General features: G+C 49.0%; 13 protein-coding genes across 13 annotated transcripts; 8 read left to right on the top strand and 5 right to left on the bottom strand.

The window, feature by feature from the left end:
- The first annotated feature begins 897 nt into the window (after window positions 1-897).
- Window positions 898-1,583, top strand: LOC108151313 (neuropeptide-like 3). Its single transcript, XM_017279852.2, has 2 exons — window positions 898-1,005; window positions 1,074-1,583. Exons 1-2 carry the CDS (start codon window positions 994-996, stop codon window positions 1,338-1,340), a joined length of 279 nt encoding a protein of 92 aa, XP_017135341.1. The 5' UTR covers window positions 898-993; the 3' UTR covers window positions 1,341-1,583.
- A 205-nt stretch (window positions 1,584-1,788) lies between these two features.
- LOC108151303 (retinin-like) lies at window positions 1,789-2,405 on the bottom strand. Its single transcript, XM_017279839.2, has 2 exons — window positions 2,311-2,405; window positions 1,789-2,249 (listed from the first exon to the last, which is right to left on the bottom strand). Exons 1-2 carry the CDS (start codon window positions 2,320-2,322, stop codon window positions 1,884-1,886), a joined length of 378 nt encoding a protein of 125 aa, XP_017135328.1. The 5' UTR covers window positions 2,323-2,405; the 3' UTR covers window positions 1,789-1,883.
- A 121-nt stretch (window positions 2,406-2,526) lies between these two features.
- LOC108151300 (pupal cuticle protein Edg-84A-like) lies at window positions 2,527-3,349 on the top strand. The gene is made up of 2 exons (XM_017279835.2): window positions 2,527-2,807; window positions 2,864-3,349. The coding sequence occupies exons 1-2, from the start codon at window positions 2,796-2,798 to the stop codon at window positions 3,257-3,259; spliced, it is 408 nt and encodes a 135-aa protein (XP_017135324.1). The 5' UTR covers window positions 2,527-2,795; the 3' UTR covers window positions 3,260-3,349.
- Window positions 3,350-3,886: 537 nt separating this feature from the next.
- LOC108151317 lies at window positions 3,887-4,335 on the bottom strand. Its single transcript, XM_017279857.2, has 2 exons — window positions 4,185-4,335; window positions 3,887-4,113 (listed from the first exon to the last, which is right to left on the bottom strand). The coding sequence occupies exons 1-2, from the start codon at window positions 4,272-4,274 to the stop codon at window positions 3,889-3,891; spliced, it is 315 nt and encodes a 104-aa protein (XP_017135346.2). The 5' UTR covers window positions 4,275-4,335; the 3' UTR covers window positions 3,887-3,888.
- Window positions 4,336-6,000: 1,665 nt separating this feature from the next.
- On the top strand, window positions 6,001-6,912 carry LOC108151292 (cuticle protein LPCP-23). Its single transcript, XM_017279828.2, has 2 exons — window positions 6,001-6,291; window positions 6,364-6,912. Exons 1-2 carry the CDS (start codon window positions 6,280-6,282, stop codon window positions 6,823-6,825), a joined length of 474 nt encoding a protein of 157 aa, XP_017135317.1. The 5' UTR covers window positions 6,001-6,279; the 3' UTR covers window positions 6,826-6,912.
- A 1,255-nt stretch (window positions 6,913-8,167) lies between these two features.
- LOC108150886 (cuticle protein) lies at window positions 8,168-9,345 on the bottom strand. Its single transcript, XM_017279195.2, has 2 exons — window positions 9,021-9,345; window positions 8,168-8,957 (listed from the first exon to the last, which is right to left on the bottom strand). Exons 1-2 carry the CDS (start codon window positions 9,030-9,032, stop codon window positions 8,400-8,402), a joined length of 570 nt encoding a protein of 189 aa, XP_017134684.1. The 5' UTR covers window positions 9,033-9,345; the 3' UTR covers window positions 8,168-8,399.
- A 159-nt stretch (window positions 9,346-9,504) lies between these two features.
- LOC108150811 lies at window positions 9,505-10,170 on the bottom strand. Its single transcript, XM_017279116.2, has 2 exons — window positions 9,735-10,170; window positions 9,505-9,672 (listed from the first exon to the last, which is right to left on the bottom strand). Exons 1-2 carry the CDS (start codon window positions 10,094-10,096, stop codon window positions 9,624-9,626), a joined length of 411 nt encoding a protein of 136 aa, XP_017134605.1. The 5' UTR covers window positions 10,097-10,170; the 3' UTR covers window positions 9,505-9,623.
- A 91-nt stretch (window positions 10,171-10,261) lies between these two features.
- Window positions 10,262-10,770, bottom strand: LOC108150865. The gene is made up of 2 exons (XM_017279168.2): window positions 10,684-10,770; window positions 10,262-10,613 (listed from the first exon to the last, which is right to left on the bottom strand). The coding sequence occupies exons 1-2, from the start codon at window positions 10,693-10,695 to the stop codon at window positions 10,341-10,343; spliced, it is 285 nt and encodes a 94-aa protein (XP_017134657.1). The 5' UTR covers window positions 10,696-10,770; the 3' UTR covers window positions 10,262-10,340.
- Window positions 10,771-11,196: 426 nt separating this feature from the next.
- On the top strand, window positions 11,197-12,357 carry LOC108153735 (E3 ubiquitin-protein ligase TRIM33). The gene is made up of 2 exons (XM_033387471.1): window positions 11,197-11,803; window positions 11,867-12,357. The coding sequence occupies exons 1-2, from the start codon at window positions 11,783-11,785 to the stop codon at window positions 12,332-12,334; spliced, it is 489 nt and encodes a 162-aa protein (XP_033243362.1). The 5' UTR covers window positions 11,197-11,782; the 3' UTR covers window positions 12,335-12,357.
- A 17-nt stretch (window positions 12,358-12,374) lies between these two features.
- On the top strand, window positions 12,375-13,929 carry LOC108153734 (trimeric intracellular cation channel type B). Its single transcript, XM_017283863.2, has 3 exons — window positions 12,375-12,864; window positions 12,929-13,201; window positions 13,271-13,929. Exons 1-3 carry the CDS (start codon window positions 12,587-12,589, stop codon window positions 13,575-13,577), a joined length of 858 nt encoding a protein of 285 aa, XP_017139352.1. The 5' UTR covers window positions 12,375-12,586; the 3' UTR covers window positions 13,578-13,929.
- Window positions 13,930-14,269: 340 nt separating this feature from the next.
- On the top strand, window positions 14,270-14,578 carry LOC108165379. The gene has a single exon (XM_017301416.1). The coding sequence runs from the start codon at window positions 14,270-14,272 to the stop codon at window positions 14,576-14,578; it is 309 nt and encodes a 102-aa protein (XP_017156905.1).
- Window positions 14,579-14,731: 153 nt separating this feature from the next.
- On the top strand, window positions 14,732-15,726 carry LOC108153716 (retinin). Its single transcript, XM_017283843.2, has 2 exons — window positions 14,732-14,842; window positions 14,901-15,726. Exons 1-2 carry the CDS (start codon window positions 14,831-14,833, stop codon window positions 15,480-15,482), a joined length of 594 nt encoding a protein of 197 aa, XP_017139332.1. The 5' UTR covers window positions 14,732-14,830; the 3' UTR covers window positions 15,483-15,726.
- Window positions 15,727-15,951: 225 nt separating this feature from the next.
- Window positions 15,952-16,504, top strand: LOC108153717. The gene is made up of 2 exons (XM_017283844.2): window positions 15,952-16,056; window positions 16,111-16,504. Exons 1-2 carry the CDS (start codon window positions 16,042-16,044, stop codon window positions 16,396-16,398), a joined length of 303 nt encoding a protein of 100 aa, XP_017139333.1. The 5' UTR covers window positions 15,952-16,041; the 3' UTR covers window positions 16,399-16,504.
- Window positions 16,505-17,023: the final 519 nt, after the last annotated feature.

Here is a 17,023-nt window from a genome sequence, read left to right as displayed (position 1 = left end):
AAACCTTTTTCTGCTACATAAAAGCATGAGCCTAAGATCAAGACCAGAAGCATCAGGCATTTACAGAACATTTAATGCCACATCCATGTGAAAATATCTAACTATAGAATATGTTCTCGGTTTCTCTATTCCTCTATTCCTGACTGCTGCTACATCTTCCCCCTGCTGATGCCCATGGCAACTATATATTATTAGGTACAATAATAGCTGCCGGCTCTCGATGACGACGGTGAAGCGATGAAAATATGTCTGATGTGCAAGTGTCGCACTATTGCACAAGACAAACATCTGAGCCAATCTCTGGCGATTGGCTGAGCCCCGAGGCGAGACCACTGGGACTGGCGAGGCACATTAATCACCGTTTCGCCAACTTGGGGACGTAATTTATGCAAGCCGAAAGTGCAAAGAGCAGGGAACCTAAACCAGAGTAAACCGACAAGCCGCCAAGCCGCTAAGTAGATATTTTGCTTGAGTACGAGTATTTATTTGTCTGCTTAATTGTGAGACGTCTCATGCGTCTCATGCAACAGTGTCAAGTGTATGCCGTATAGCACGAACTGTGGCGCTGGGAGCTAGGAAGGGGTCTGCGACACTCGTAGAACATGTCTCGCCTCGCATTGCATTGCATAAATCATAAGGCGAAATCGAATAGCTTTGGAGTGGTGGCCAGTCAAGTGGGGGAGAACAGAACAGAACAGCCACTGGGAGAACCTGTACGAGCCGGCGGTGCATGTAAGACGAGAACTTGCCCCCGGAAGGGTTTGGATTGGTTTGCTTTGTCTTGTGCATAGAGCGTGGACCGTGTTTGTTGCCTGTTGCAGTTGCCGGGCCAAATGCAGAGCAGAGTGCAGAGGCGTGCTGCTGGCTGATCTGATTCGATGGAGCGACCCATTTAGAGAGCTTCGACTGCAGCGGTTCTGATTGTTTCGTATAAATAGGCCAGTCGAGAGTGCAGTTCTATGTCAAATCGTTACAAACCATCGACACAACAAAATGTTTAAGCTGGTAAGTGGGAAAGGCTCCGAGAGGGAGGACTTACCATTTAATCTTCCATCTCCATTGTCCATTTGCAGTGTGTTTTCGTCGCTCTCCTTAGCCTGGCTGCTGCCGCCCCAGCTCCTGCTCCTGCTCCTGCTCCTGTCCCAGAACCAGCACCATCTGGTCTGTGGCCTGGCGGTCTGGTGGCACCCGGAATCTGGGGACCGACCATCATCGGTGGACCCCATGTGGTGAGCGTTGTGCCCCATGCCATCTCCCATGCGGCCATCACTCAGGTACATCCTTCGCCGCTGGTCCTCAAGAGCGTCCATGGCATCCATGGCCCCGTTTTGATTGGTTAAACGGACACAGGTCTGCCACACATCACCCCCACTCCGCCATAGGCTCCTTCCACTCCTCAAACTCAAGCATTTTCCTGCGGAATATTTCACCAGTTTACGAGTATCCTGTCCACTGTTTATAAAGAAAGCAAACCAGCAAAGTTGAGAAAAAATAATTACAAAAAAATGTTTAGAAACTAAAATACATTTCAAGCAATAAAATACCTACACATACTTGTTATGTATGTATATAGCGAGCGAAAATCAATTTGTTTTCTCGGCTTAAAGGAACCATTATCGTCCAGCCCAAAAGTAAGCAACGAAAATCGCATAGAAGAGACGTGTAGATTTCATGTAGAACACATGTATAATTTACATTAAAACGCGTATTCCGCTTTTATAGGAATACATATTCGAAATCCCTATTTGTTGCATCAAACTGCTAGTAACAGGACATTATATGATTAACTTGTTATGGGCGAAACGAAAAACATTTATTCAAAAAAAAAAAATCGTAAATATTCTATCACAATGAAGATTTCCAGGAGTGTGCAGAGAACTTCCTTAATGGTGCAGGGTGTAGGCCAGAGGAGCAGCATGATGGACCACGGGCACAGAGTGGACCAGAGGAGCAGCGTGAACGGTGTGGACGACAGGAGCAGCGTGGTGGACAACGGGCACGGAGTGAACGACGGGAGCAGCATGAACAGCCACGGCGGGAGAAGAGTGGATGGTGGTCTTCAGGACGGGAGCAACCACGGGCTGGATGTATGACTTGCTGTGCACCTGGGTGATGCTCTGATGGGAAACAGCCGAAGGTGCAGAATGCACCACGGTTCCAACCTTGGCAAGGACGGGCTCATGCACCACATGGTGGGTCTCGATCAGGCCAGCGCTCACAGAGGCGACGAGGAGGGCAACAATAGCAATCTTTTTGGGAAGGAGAAATGTTAATAGAGTTAAAGGAAGGTTTCTTCCAGAAGTAACTTACGAATTTGAACATTTTGGAGCTGGGTTTTGTGGTAGCTGTGACTGCTGCTTGTTTGAACGAGAAGATTCGATGGATAACTGTTGATGATTGGGAGCTCCAAACTCCGTTTTTATAGAACCAACCAAACTCCGCTCGAGTCGACGGCAATCAAAACATCGCTGACCTTCACTACACCCCAGCATAACCCGACTTCGTCTCCGAACAGATCGTGAGCCGAACCGACCTCTGCTCATTACGATTGCTGGTTGCTGCAGATCTCCGAAGTGCTGACACCCGAATGCCGAAGTGGCTGTGGACTTGTCGGATGTCGAATGCGCCTCAAGGTGGACAACCTCGCCAGCAGCCGAAGCTGGTGGCTGGTCGCCGCTGTTTGAGCCCTTAGCAGGGGCTGGCGACTGCTATAAAAGCTCTTCGTGCAGATCCCAACAGCATCAGTCATCTCTCAGAGTTTCCCCCAAAAACAACCACCCAAAAACCTACTAAAAATGTTCAAATTCGTGAGTAAATTGAAGATTTGGAAGCAACATCCATACTTAAAACACAATTCTCTTAGGTTGCCATCGTTGCCCTCCTCGTCGCCTCTGTGAGCGCTGGCCTGATCGAGACCCACCATGTGGTGCATGAGCCCGTACTCGCCAAGGTTGGAACCGTGGTGCACTCTGCACCCTCGGCTGTTTCCCATCAGAGCATCACCCAGGTGCACAGCAAGTCATACATCCAGCCCGTGGTTGCTCCCGTCCTGAAGACCACCATCCACTCTTCTCCCGCCGTGGCTGTCCATGCTGCTCCCGTCGTTCACTCCGTGCCGGTTGTCCACCACGCTGCACCTGTCGTCCACACCGTTCACGCTGCTCCTGTGGTCCACTCTGTGCCTGTTGTGCACTCTGCTCCCCTCCTCAAGACTGTGGTGCATCATGCTGCCCCCCTGGCCTACACCCTGCATCATTAGAATCTAAATTATTGTTTTTTTTGTTTTTTTTTTTTAACTACTAAATGAGAAAACTAAATAAATCTACTGAAAGTATTATTCATCCTTAAATTTGTATGGTTTTTTATATGTGTATCCAAAAATATGATGGTTGTTAAAAGATGTACAGTGGCGAGCATGCATGGATACATGTTCAGCACTTTTCAGTTTAAAGGCTTTAAAGTTTAAAGGAAAAATTGATGCAGTAATAAAGAAAGAATATTCATATGTTGCAAGCCAATATGTTGCAGCATGACGGTACCCCAAAGCACACAAAGCGTATCTGTATCTAAGAAATGGAAGAGCAGATTGATTGATTTCTGTATGTTTGATACGTTTAATCGGTATCACAGTAGAAAGAAAAATCCGGATTGAAAAGAAATAAATGCTGGCATGCAAGACGCTGATATAACACAAATGGAAATTATCCTTCCATTCCTGCAATCATTAAAGAGATAACCGAAAAGTTTTGCAACGACTCAAACCAGAAACCCTTTGACCCTCTAAAAGCCCGAAAATATTCCATCTCTCAGGTTTATGATAAATAATTTAAAACAGTTTATTTAAACAATAACGAAAGCAAACAACAATACACTGCTAATGGTTAATAACTAATGCCCCAGCGTAAAAGGGTTCCCATGGCGGCAAAGATTGGGCGCCAGAGGAGACACCGCCACCGACAGCGACATCGAAATCGTGGACAGATCCCTCGTCAAACTCTGGCCAAGGCTGAGCCCAGAAGAGACTTGATTCACAGCAGGAAATGTCAGATTATAATGGATCTGATGGCAGGCCTGGACCAAGGCGAGGGCGACGATAACCAAAGTGTACAGCAGCTATGGGGTTGTAGGGAAGCAAAATATGAGTAACGGGGGAGGGGGTCCATTTGAAATAAGGGGTAACTCACCATTCGATGCATGTTGAAGCGATTGGGTATTGGATCTAGTCTTAGTTTGAATTTGCCACTGCGAAACTCCAGTAAGAACTCATAGCCCATCGAGGCCTACCACCCGTTTATATACGAGTAAATAGTGCCAAAATGTCAAGCGAAAAATATGACAAATGATATGCTCTATTAGCCGAAGGTCTAACAACGGGCCTACTTAGCCCATAGCCAATCACTGAATTGAACAGACTTGAATAGATAACACGACCTATACAGATCAGTGATCCCTAGACACCAGACCTTTCTCTCTGTCTTCGGTTGTCCTGCAAAAGTTCGGCTCTTTCTTGGATAATTAATATGTAGTACATACCCCTACCCATAACCATACCCATACCCATAAAAGACACAAACACTCCATAAAATTTGGATTTACGAGCACAACTCTTGAGGAAACAGAAATAATTTTCTGGCTATTCATTTTCCACATTACGACCCGATGCGATGCTTATCTTGAGTACGTGTAACTGTCGACTCAAGTCGAGCCCCGAAAAGCCCCAACAACAACAACAACAAGACAAGCCAACAAAAATTGTGGGTTAAGTGCGCGTGGGGCTTGTCCAGTGGGTAACCTTGACATAGGGACCGACCGAATCTGACTCTGTGACTCTGTCTGGAGTCTTTATCTGTCACTCCAAAAGGGTACTTAACAGCTGCCGCCTTTGCTGCTGCAGTTGGTAGCTGTAGAGCTTTACGGCCTTTCGGCCATGAATCACTTGAGCCACGCCACTCCGCAATCATCAACTGGATCTGTCGATGTGTTGCAATCCAATTTGAATGCACATGGGGATGGATGGATACTGGTACATACTCGTATAATTTGTTTCGCTTTTGTTTATGCCCTTTTAATGAAGGGCACAGCATACGAGTATATCATTGTCGAGGGTTTCGGGAGTTCTGATTTGGGTCAAGCGTTGAGTGTACAATGGGATGGCTATTACTCGTACGACTGTTTGTTCTGGGAAGCATCCTTTGACTTAAAGTATTATGGAGCACCTACTATATTCAGAAAAACATCGAGAAATGCTCTGCCATGAAGGTAATCCCGTCCATGGTGAGAGTTCTGACCTGTCTGTCTAGACGCAAAGCCTAAACATGGTCCCGTATTTCACAAGAACTTTGTTGTAACCTTTAATTACCTGTTTCTCGTTCCTTAAGAGTCTCTTATCGATTGCACATTCCATTTATTCCTTCATTAGAGAGACGCAACTTAACCTAATCAAACGTTATGTGGTTAAAGGTCTGAACGTCACATAATTCAGTCGGAGCTTCCTTCAATTGATGAGGCACACCGCACAGCGAGAGACGCACGTCCTTTAGCAGCAGCGCCACAGAAGGAGGCAGGGGCAGAGGCGGAGGCAAAGTCAGATACAGAAACAGAGGGTGAGGCGATTCCATGAGAATTCTGTCATAAAACTGTCAACGGGATGTGAATGCAACTCAATTACGCACGCCAAACAGGATACACACCCCTCCTCGCACTCGCTGCGATGGAAAGACGCCACAGCAAAGACGAAGACGACGCTCCGCAAACGGAGGGCAAGTGCACGGATAAGCCGCAACCCACGCACTCTGCACTACCGAGTGCTCCAGTATGTTCACTCCCCCATCATTTGCGTAAGCGACCGCCGTCGCTAAGGCCAATTACTGGTTGGCCCCTTGTCGATTGATTGGGTTGCCTTTTCTTTTCTTGTCTTGTCTGCAGCTTCCAGAATCCACTTCCTTACCCACACAAAAGGCACTGAGGCAGAGCGCAGGCAGAGCGAGCCTAGGTCACTAAATGAACTGCGTCTCCGATAGCCCCCTTACTCAGAAGTAAGACTCAACCAAAGTCAGGGCCCAAATTCAAGCCCGATCCGAAACACACACAATATCTAAAACCCAAACCGGTTGCGGGGCTCAAGTTCAGGCTTCGAAGTACTTAGCGACAAACAATCGAGGCTGCGGCTGGGGCTGGGACTTGGGCTGAGGCTGGCCAACTATAAAAGCCAGCACTTTGGCCCGTCATTATCAACAGTTGCAATCGATTCACCCATCAACGCACAAACCTCCTCCAAAAATGTTCAAATTCGTAAGTCCATCAGGATATCTATCAGGGAATAGAACAAAAAATACGAGTATTCAAACCTCTCGTGACCCACAGGTTGCCTTCTTTGCTCTTCTGGCCGTGGCAGCCGCTGCTCCTGGCCTCATCGCCGAGACGCACTCGTTCGTCCAGCCCGCGGTGCTGACCAAGACCGCCTATGTGGATCACAGCGCCTCCTCGGCCATCACCCACCAGAGCAACGTAAATCTGGTGCGCAAGGTGCCAGTGGCTCCAGTCGTCACCTATGCAGCCGCTCCTGTCGTCCACCAGACCGTCGTCCCGGCTGCTCCGTTGGTCAAGACCATCGTCCCTGCCGCCCCAGTGGTCCATACAGTGCATGCTGCTCCCCTGGTCAAGACCGTCGTCCCAGCTGCTCCCCTGCTCCACACTGTCCATTCTGCTCCTCTGGTCCACACAGTGCATTCTGCTCCCCTGGTCAAGACCGTCGTCCCAGCTGCTCCCCTTCTCCACACCGTCGTGGCCGGGTCCCCCGTTGTATACTCCGCCTACCACAAGTGAATCGATTGAAAGCGAGTTGATAAAGGATGCTGTTATGTCTGAGGAGAACGTTGAGCGAATCGATTAAAACAAAAGTATTACAAGAAACTATTGTCTAATACCATTCTGGGGGAGAGGGCGGTACACTAAGAGGGGAAAGTGGCCACACAAAGGTTCAAGAAATAATGGTAAGCAACTGTCAATATCTTGAAAAGATGTGAACCATAATGGAATATGGGCTTGAAAGCAAAAAGTTATGGGGAAAAAGAAAATCGAATTTTGGTTCGGGCATGCAATTTAATCTTCATTTTTGGTAAACTCAGTATTAAAGCAGGGGCTTAAATAAGTCCCCAACAGAAAAATGTCCTTTAGGAACGACCAATCAGAGATGATCCTGAATGATGTCAGACTTAGAAGCATCCGAATGGCCACACCGCTGACGACACTTTTTCTTTACAAAATCAAAGGATTTAGAGACATAATTTTTACTCGACATTTACAGTGGCGATATCCACGCAATTGATGGGTTGAAAAATTAATTGTTTCTTCAACTTTGCCATTTAAAAAAAATTTTTTTTTATGGTATGTTTCTACTTTTAGACATTAGTTCTTTAGTGGCATTAATTCTCAACCAATTAAGCTTCTAATGATTACAATTTTCCAAAGAATGTCAGAGGTACGAATTATTTAGTAAATCAAGCCCATTTTATATTACACTCAGCAATCCTTGCTTACTGCCTACCCATCTAATATGTTAATCAAATTTGAAAGACATCCCAATGTACCCAAGCGGGGTTAAGTGAGATTCCGCCAACGTAATTCCAATTTCTTCCATATATCATACCTTTATGTACGAGTTCTACACCCTATGGTATTGCATTTTTTTGCCAACGTGCTTCGATAAAAAAATTAGCTCTTAGTTTTGCCACTGTATGGTTTACAGTATGATGCGACGGAAGCCGAACGTCAGACCCGAACCCCATGGAACCCAATAGTCTGTGTTCGACGTGCGTTTTACGAACTGGCACATCTGTATGGTTAGTTTTTTTGCCTTTCAATCGAGCTTGAAAAATATTTAGTCGAAAATTTGCACGCAAATTATCTATTCCAAGATGAATCTTGAGTTTTATTAGCCGTAGGGGCATCTTTTTAATTATTTTTATTTAAAATTGATTTTTGATTTTTAAGTATTTTTATTTAAAATTGATTTGCTCGCAACTTTGGTTTTTTTGATACCGATTGAAGCATGACGATAAATGGTGATGAATAGTACTTAAGTAAAAGCCATTCAAATTGACGGTAGTTGGTTGTGTATCCTATTCCGATTCAATTAAGTATTTTGCTAATAAATGCACTGCTAAATTGAAGAGGGATGGGAAAAAACTATCGATAACATACATAATACATATCAACAAATTCCGATTGGAGCCTGTCATCTGTCATTCACCGAAAAGTGAATGCAAAGTGGAAAATATGATAAAAATGTTATCTCTATTTCTTCCCATGGAATGCACTCACTTCACAATTGCAATTTTAACAATAAATTTATTCAAATAGCCAACAATCGAGTCAAAAAAAGAGTTTCACGGAATTCTTTAGTGATGGTAGACATGGGTGAGGGGGGCGGCGGCCACGGCGACCTTGACCACAGGCACCACTGGGGTGGCGATGGTCTTCAGCACGGGGGTGGCGATAATGGCCTTCTGGTGGATTTGGACGTGGCTCTGGTGGGAGACGGCATGGGGCACGGCCTTGACGACGGGCACAGCAGCCACATGGTGGACGGCAGGGGCCACGTAGGTCTGATGAACGACGGGAGCCACAGACTTGATCACTGGGACAGCATGGTGGACAGCGGGGGCGGCGACATAGGTCTGATGGTGCACCACAGGAGACACATGCTTCACGACGGGCACGGGGGCAAAGGTCTTGACCACAGGAACCACGGGAGCCACGTGCTTCACGACGGGAGTAATCACGGCCTGGTTGTGGAACTGGGTGAAGCTCTGGTGGGAGGTGGCCACCGGGGCGCTGTGCACGACGGCTCCTACCTTCGTGACGACTGGAGCAGCGGCCACCACATGGCCGACATGGTGCTGCTCAACGAATCCTGGAGCAGCGGCGGCAATGGTGGCCAGGGCACAGATGGCAATCTGAAGTTTGGAGTGGAATTAGTGGATGGATCCTCTTTGCCTCCATTGGAGCCAAGTACTTACGAAGCGGAACATGTTGATTGGTGCTTGGGGTTTGGTGTTTGGGTTTTGGGTTGGTGTTTGCTTTGAAGTCGACGAGTGACTGTTGCTGATGCTGTGGCGTGTCTACGGCTTTATATGGCCAAAACTGTTTGCCAGATTGTCCTTCAAGCGGGAGACTAACGAGCAATTGGCAAACTCGTTTGCTGAAATCTGTCCAGCATTGAACTTGAACCCCCCACCGACCGACCGACCGACCGACCGACCGACAGACGCTAACCTAAACATCTGCGAATCCATAGACAATTACGAGTACGCGTAGAAATCAACTAGACAATCGATTACCCATGGGCTGCAAAAGGTCTGACAATGGGGACTCGCATCATGGATACGACACTCACACGGTGCACAAACCACAGCAGACCTTCGCTGGCACTTGGGTTCAGGCCTCAGATGTGGCGAATGTCCCTCGCTCCCTCCCTCTGTAGAGACTCAAAAGAGAGACGAATGGTGTCAAACAAAACAAGATTAAATGCACATTTAATTCCGCACAGAGAAAGATGGAAAGGCACCGACTACGCTCTACAGAGCATCCGTGCGACAGTTGGCTTCGCGACTGGCCTCCGCTTAGATGCGGAAGCTCCGGGACAAGGAGGTGTCCGAGGTTCGGGAGCGACTGTTTCAAAAAAGAGGGCACTTATTATTAGGAATCGGTGGATGGGTATGGGTGTCACGTACCCCTGTGTTGGAGTATCGTGGTCCGAGACGGGACAGTCAGATTCGGCCGAGACATCGCGCTGAGGAGTGGCTGCCGGGGAATTATCGTTCTCCGAGTACTGGCTAGTACTGCCCACCGATGATCCCCAAGAAAGGCGGCGCTGGCTCGAGAACTCCATTCCAATGGGATTGGGGGCCAGATAGGGATTCTTGAATTGGTTGCGCCAGGCACGCGTGTTCGCCTCGTACGCGTCCACGGAGGCTTCCTGCCCCTTGGACTCTATGTCATCCATCTCGCGCAGAGTCATCAATGAAAACGGCACCATACTGCCGCTGATCCCGGCAGCGGTACGTGAAGCGTTTCTTTTATTTCGGTTTTCCATTTTATTTGATGATTATTCGAGTAGACTAGTATTTAGAATGAAAAGTGGAGCACAAATAATGACAACCACTACAGACACAGCCTACTACTACTATTTCTGCTAGAAAGTGAAAGTCACCGCTAGTGACAGCTTGTGTCAAAAATGACAAGTAAATCCAATGTTCCCTTGTTTTAGGCATCGCCGGCATATATTTACTTGAATTCAACTAGATATTTCTAAGCGTACAATCTATAATGCAACCTAATCAATTATGCGGCACATAAACTGGACTCAGATTGAGCAGATCATAGCCAGAGCCCTCCTCCCGAGTCGTGGGCTTCGTGTGGAACGTCCGATTGAGATTCGTGGGCTCCACGTAGCCCAGGGCCCTGCCCATAGGCGCAATGACGAAGCGTGTGTGCGTTTGGGAGGAGCCCTGGTAGGACACCACCGAGGGGGCAGAGTCGATGAGCAGGCGAGGCGCCTCCGTGGCCGGTTTGGCCAGCGACAGAGCCAGGTAGAGTACGAACAACAGCAACTGCAGGGGGAAAAGGAGTTTAAGTTCTCTGTCTGAATGGAGGAGCATCATCATCATCCCACACACTCACCAGATGCCGCATTTTATATAATATGTGTATATCGATGCTGGGCCTAATGGGGCGATTACGGAGACAGAACCACAGAGTTGAGATCTGTGGTGGGCGGCAGACCAGAGACCAGAGACGAGAGACCGGAGATCGTAGATCGAGTAGATCGGAGCGAATCGAGTCTCGATTCAAGAAAAACACAAAGCGGAGCGAGTGGCAAAGTCAAACTGAAGTGCTGTGTGAATTGCTGTGCCATGAAATCACTGTAAAGCAGTTCCCGACGCAGCCAGAGGCAGGCTTCCCTATAACTTGGGGGGGGTACTCTGTAGAGTGTCCCCCAGCGACTCCTCCACTGCCTCGCGGCACACGATCTGCGATTCGAAGCGTTGGCAACACGCGCGCAGTCGCGGTTATCTTGCAATTGTGGGAGTGTCTCAACTTGGACTCAACTTTACGTAAAGAAATAAAGCAAAGCCAAAACCAAAAACAAACCAACAACAAAAAGGCATAGAAAAATCAAATATATAAATAAATACCGAACGACGCAAATATTGTAGTAATAATAATACCACAAGCAACAACGGCAACAACTGCAAAAACAGCAACAACAGCAGCCAAAAGCTACAACATTCGATGGAGCTGGAGACGGAGACGGCGCCTGCGCCTGCGCAACCCGCTGAAGGTTGATCCACTCCACATATCGCACCATTCTCCCCCTCCACCGACGCTCCACCCCTCTGGGCCCGTCTCCACTTGCGGCGGCTTGTTTGCCCAAGCAATAGCTGTATTGGTGGTGTTTCTTCAGTCTCCGACTGAGGTCTGAGGCCTGAGGTCTCTGGCTACCACAGCCACAGATTAGCCGGCGGCGCGTAATGGTAGCTCTAAGTGCACGCAGCTGTCTCTTTGAAGTACATTTTGATTAATTAATTAAGCTACTCATACTCATACTCATACTCGTACGCGTACTCATACTCAGACGCGTATAAAATGTCCAATAAATCTCTTTTTGGGGGCGACCTCTTGCCATGTGGTCAAGTCCATGAGGAGTCCATCCATATCCACCTATAAATGGCAGCGGCACACGCTTAACGGTAATTAGTTCTCCACTCAAGGGACCATCATGCGCATCTCAATCAGAGCCGTGAGTAAACACCCACACACATCCAGCAATAAGTCATGCTTCAGCTATTCCACTCTTCAACAGGCTTTATATCTGGTACTGCTCCTTTGTCTGAGTGGGAGCCACAGCCAGAGCCAGGCAGCCACAATCCTGCATGGCAATGGACAGACAGCCAGCGCCATCTCCCACCAGAGCTTCACACGACTCTCGCCAGCAAAGCCATCGCTAATCCTCCAGCAGCAGCAGCAGCAGCATCAACATCATCAACAGCATCAACAGCTGGTGGAACAGCCCACAGTGCGCATCGTTAGCTACCACAAGGAGGAGCAGCCCCAGCAGCACCTCGTGTCCATCCAGAGCACAAGCCCAAGTCCAAGCCAAACCCCTGCCCATCTCACGTACTCCGCCCGACCAGTTGTCCATCAGATGCTGCCACGGATTAAGCCCGTGCGGAACATAAGCTTCGCCTCCCTAATCCCCGGACCACGCAGCCTCTCGGCGAGGACCTACGATGAGCACCAGAACCTACGACTATTGTCGTCCCCAGTGTAGAGAGCGGCGCTTCTCCTGTCAACATTTCGTTTATTACATTCGTTTTTTACACTCATTAGATTTTAAGACAAAACTCTTTGGATTTTATATGAAAAAAGTGCAAGAATCAATCGAAGACCGATCGCAAAATTTATAGGTCATAGATCATTCGATCGCAGACCCAAGAGCCAGTAGCAAGCTAAGCAGATTTTAGGAGCAAACAGCAGCAGTGTGTGTGTGTGTGTGTGTGTGTGTGCAGGACAGCTGGTCGCGATGAATGCACAGCTGATCCTCAGGCAGTTCCCCAACCACATCCTATTCCGCACCCTCCACTACTCCCTAATCGCGGAGCAGCTGCGCGAGGAGATCGAATCGAGGAGCGGGCCCAAGGTCAAGCGCAGGAGCTGCCTGGAGTGGGAGCCCTTTTCCCTGTGGCTTACCAATTTGATGCTCATCTATGCGGGCGACATCCTGGGCAACCTCCTGCTGGGCACTCTGCCCCTGGAGCCGCTCTGCAACAGCGCCGACGTGCTCCTAAGCTCTTGCATGTGGTGAGTGGAATGTACAGTCGAAAAGTCAGGAGTCATCTGATAATCCCCTCTCCCTTCCGGCTAGGTACCTCATCTTCTACTGCCCCTTTGACCTGGGACATGCGGTGGCGCAGACCCTGTTCTTTCGCATCCTGGCCACGACCATGTCGACTATCAGCCAGGTGCAGCTCATCGACAAGGGTGTGACCCTGGCCGGGAATCTCTATGGCAATGCCCCAGTGGCCATGCTGGTCGTTGGCACTATCATGGGCAGTGGGGCCGAGCTCCTGAAGCCCGTGGCCGCGATCCTCATCAACCGGTGCCAGCACAACCAGATGGCGTACATCAAGCTGAGCATGTGGGTGCACAGGAGCTGGAGTACTCTTCTATCCCTCATCTTATACCTCATGCCTGTTCTCCCACACAGAAACTCGAAGCTGGCTCTTGTCATATCCTGTCTATTCGCACTGGACATCCATCAAAGTCCCCTGCTCCTTGGGCTGACGCGGAACCAGCTGCAGGTCTACACCCTGGTGTTCGTCAATACCTACAAGTATCTGTCGCTGGCCTATCGGACGGAGCACTTTGTCTGGTTGATGGAGACCCGCATGCGCTACACCTTCTTCGGCGGCCTCACGGCGGACTTGACCAAGTTTTTTAAACGCTATCCAAAGCCTGACAAAAGGCAAAGGAGAACGTTTTCAAAATTTGATTTAAACCGTCAACGGCACTGAAAGATTGCGCCATCAGAAGCACTGAAGAACTCCCTATACCCTCTTCAGGGGGCTCTTAGGGGAAGGAGACGTTAAGCGGCTTAGGTTTCCTCCCTGCCGCTGTCACTGCCACTTGCCACTGCCACTCGCCACTCAGCCAAGCGATGGAGACACGACACGTGGCGGCAGATGTTCCGCTTGATCGGGTTACGCGTGGGGTACATGCTAATCAGCTTAGAGGAGCTCTGCCTACCTCGAGGAGGGCGCGAGGCTGGAGGAGCGGAATGAGCGCTCCAAGTATAATCGTCTAGCTGTCGTTTATCGTACTGTGAAATTTCCGTTTGAAAATAAATAAGTATATTAGTAAATGAAATCTCCATTAGGGAGTGCATTTATGAGGAAGGGGAATGCCACATTTCTTTGCGACTTATGGGTAACCCTCTGGATAATTCAAGTGGCAAAGAGTGGCAGCCCCGTTACCGTATTTATCGAGAGTCTATCGTGCATTTATCGCACATTTACCGCACACGCAGAATTTCAAAGAGAAATTGAAATATTTTCGGTTAAAGTTGTCTTTGATATACTCGTAACAATCTCATACTCAATCAGATCATTTCCCTCCCCACTCTCAACGCCCCAAAATGTTGAGCAAACTAGCACTAAAATCCAAAACTTCCCCCAAAAGTCCCCGCAAGCTGACAAAAGTCCAATCCATGGAGAACAAATCCAAGCAAAAGGCCAAGCAAAAGACTACAGGTGCCAAAGCCATCGACTGTCCACCAATCGAGAAGCCAAAGAAGAAGGCGTCACCAAAGGCAGAGCCGGAGTGCAACAGACCCAACTTCTATCGCTCGCCAGAGGAGAAGCGCACCTACTTGGAGCTGCAGGTGGTGCCCATTCTGATGGAGGGGATGCTGGCTGTGGCCCGCGAACAGCCGCGGGATCCCATCGGATATCTGGAGAAGTTCTGGCTGCAGGACAGGCTGAAGTGCGACATTAAGCTGCCCAAACACATCCTCTGACTGAATACTGAATCGAATTTCAAATCAAATCAAATTTCAAATTATCAGATGTTTGAATAAATGCTGTTCTGGTTTCTGTTTAGCCTCATTGAACGTTGCATTTCTTTGGCCACTGAAGCGAGACGCCTCTGGGGGACTGGGGGCTATAAATACAGCCCTTGGGATCTTCCCAATCATCAGTCATTCGACGGCATTGACCTAGTCACAAGTGTTCCTCAGAACCAGATCCAGTACCAGAGAAAGCCAGCGATCATGTCCAGAGTGGTGAGTGATCATTCAGGAAACACCAAGGCCAAATACAGAATAGGGTACTCCTTCACAGTGCCTTCCCGTCCTGGCCATTGTGCTCATCCTTGCCGGATCCTCCGAGGCAGCCGGCCTGGAGTGGCCCTCCAATTTGTTGGCTCTGAGCTCTGGCAAGTCCTCGCAGCTCCTGCCTCTGGCCAGCGAGGATTCCGAAGAGCTTTCTGAGAGTCGTGCTGCCTCTGCTGCCGCTGCCGCTACTGCTGCTGCTGCTCAAAGCGAGGAGAAGGACCAGGAAGAGGATTCCTCCTCCTCTGATCAGCTCTCGCAGTCCTCCAGCGGCAGCTCGGACACCATCGATGCCCGCCTCTTGTCTGGAATACCCGTCTCCGTGCCCCTGCCTCTGATTGTGGCCGCTCGTTCCGGGCTACGGACTGTGCTCACCATCCAGGAGCCCACTGTAGCCAAGGTGGGGGAGGTGGTGCAGCATGTTCCCACCGCTGTGTCCCACCAGAGCCAGACCATTGTCCACGACCACCGTCGCCTGGTCACCCCCATCGTGGCACCGGCCGTGCGCACCACAAAACTGGTTCGCCAGCAGCCGCCGCTCCTCTGGACCCTGTCCTCCGCCGATCCTCGCCTGGTCCTGCTCCGGAACTAAGGGCCCACTGAAGACCTTCGAGGGCACCACAGTCACGGAAACCAAAGAACGAACAAGATGAACAACTCGCCAAAACCCACTTCTAGCTATACTTCTCTTCCCTAACCAACAGACTTGTCTGTCTCTTCTCTGTCTCCGAACTGTTTTCTGTCTTTTGTCCTGTCTTCTCTTTTAGTCTCTTCTCTTCTCTGCCATTTTCTGTAGAACTATTCTCTGCAATAAAGAATCTGCATCCGCAACTGCAGTTCTCTGGGTTGTTTGCATTCCTGGGGCGGTGACAGGAAATCAATAAAGAAAACACGGCTCCAGCCCACGACAACAATAAATATGCCACATGCCACATACCACATCTTCTGCTGTGCAATCAGCGATCTGTGATCTGTGATCTCTGGAGGATTAGGGAGAGGCGGAACATGAGCCATGCTCAAGGGCTAGAAGGGCCACTCAATCTCAATTAGAATGCAGTGGTCCGTTCTCCACTCTCGGCTGGACTATAAAAGTGGCTTCGTCTTCATTTTCAGCCAACAGTCGATGCCCAGACATTGAAGAATCAACGAAGATGCCGAAGCAATTGGTAAGAGGAGTAACCTCGGAAGAGAATCTCTCTCATTTGAGTTCCTTCTTTCAGTGTCTCCTTGTGGCAGTTGTACTCCTCTCCCTCGTGGCTGGGGGGCAGGCTGAACTCCACATCTATCATCCACTGCTGACGCTGCACCAGGAGCCCACGCTGGCCCGAGTGGGCAATCTGCTGGAGCATGTACCCACTGCCGTCTCGCATCAGAGCTCCACCATTGTCCATCGCACTGCGCCGCGGCTCACGCCGCTCCTGGCACCCGCTCTCCGGACAACTCTGCACTATCCGCCCACCTGGAGCTATCCGTTCTATGGGACCACCAACTCTCTCTACAGAAAGTAAATTCCGAGCACTGAATACAGCATGATTTTCTAAGCACTGAAGCACCCAGACCCATTGGATTTACGCTCTCGAAACGCACAATAAAATATAACAAATTCCAAAAGCACACAATGCAATGTCTGTGGACTGACAGGAGGAGTCTCTACCAATCCTTTTTTGGGGGGGGAGAGACGACGACTGCCAGTCGATTGCCAATTAAATTTCGCGCTATGCTGCACTTCTGATTGAGTGCCACTGACGTCACTCGAGATGAATCAACATCCACAAACGCACGAAATAATACCTACATTTGGAAATAAATATTTCGTTTCTCTATTTTTCTGTTGGAGAACGGAGGATGGGTGTGGATTGACGTGCCGTACGCAAATGTCTCGACATTATTCCATGGGCCATGCCATCCTGCCGAATGCCAGAACATTCCCCCAGGAATGATGACCTCGGGTCAGTAGCCGAAAGCCCAAAATGTGTTCTAGGAGAATGAGGCTGACCATTGATTGAGGCCTTTAACCCAGTACCCAGAACCGAGTATCCAGAGTACACTGTGTGTTATTGTCTCTCCATCGAGAGTGACAAAAACAAGCAACAATTGGAAGCCATTCGACGGCAGCCAGGTGGGATAAACACT

This window comes from Drosophila miranda, chromosome XR, assembly GCF_003369915.1.
Source record: "Drosophila miranda strain MSH22 chromosome XR, D.miranda_PacBio2.1, whole genome shotgun sequence".
NCBI lineage: Eukaryota > Metazoa > Arthropoda > Insecta > Diptera > Drosophilidae > Drosophila > Drosophila miranda.
This window is presented reverse-complemented; position numbering and strand designations above follow the sequence as displayed.

Excerpts from the sequence above, each read along its gene's own strand:
- LOC108151317 (XM_017279857.2), bottom strand. The coding sequence starts at position 4,274 with ATGGGCTATGAGTTCTTACTGGAGTTTCGCAGTGGCAAATTCAAACTA. Across the intron at positions 4,114-4,184 it reads GCTTCAACATGCATCGAATG|CTGCTGTACACTTTGGTTAT; the intron begins GTGAGTTACCCC and ends ACAACCCCATAG.
- LOC108150811 (XM_017279116.2), bottom strand. The coding sequence starts at position 10,096 with ATGGAAAACCGAAATAAAAGAAACGCTTCACGTACCGCTGCCGGGATC. Across the intron at positions 9,673-9,734 it reads CACGATACTCCAACACAGGG|TCGCTCCCGAACCTCGGACA; the intron begins GTACGTGACACC and ends TTTTTGAAACAG.
- LOC108153735 (XM_033387471.1), top strand. The coding sequence starts at position 11,783 with ATGCGCATCTCAATCAGAGCC. Across the intron at positions 11,804-11,866 it reads TGCGCATCTCAATCAGAGCC|GCTTTATATCTGGTACTGCT; the intron begins GTGAGTAAACAC and ends ACTCTTCAACAG.
- LOC108153734 (XM_017283863.2), top strand. The coding sequence starts at position 12,587 with ATGAATGCACAGCTGATCCTCAGGCAGTTCCCCAACCACATCCTATTC. Across the intron at positions 12,865-12,928 it reads CTCCTAAGCTCTTGCATGTG|GTACCTCATCTTCTACTGCC; the intron begins GTGAGTGGAATG and ends CCTTCCGGCTAG. Across the intron at positions 13,202-13,270 it reads GCGTACATCAAGCTGAGCAT|AAACTCGAAGCTGGCTCTTG; the intron begins GTGGGTGCACAG and ends TCTCCCACACAG.
- LOC108165379 (XM_017301416.1), top strand. The coding sequence starts at position 14,270 with ATGGAGAACAAATCCAAGCAAAAGGCCAAGCAAAAGACTACAGGTGCC.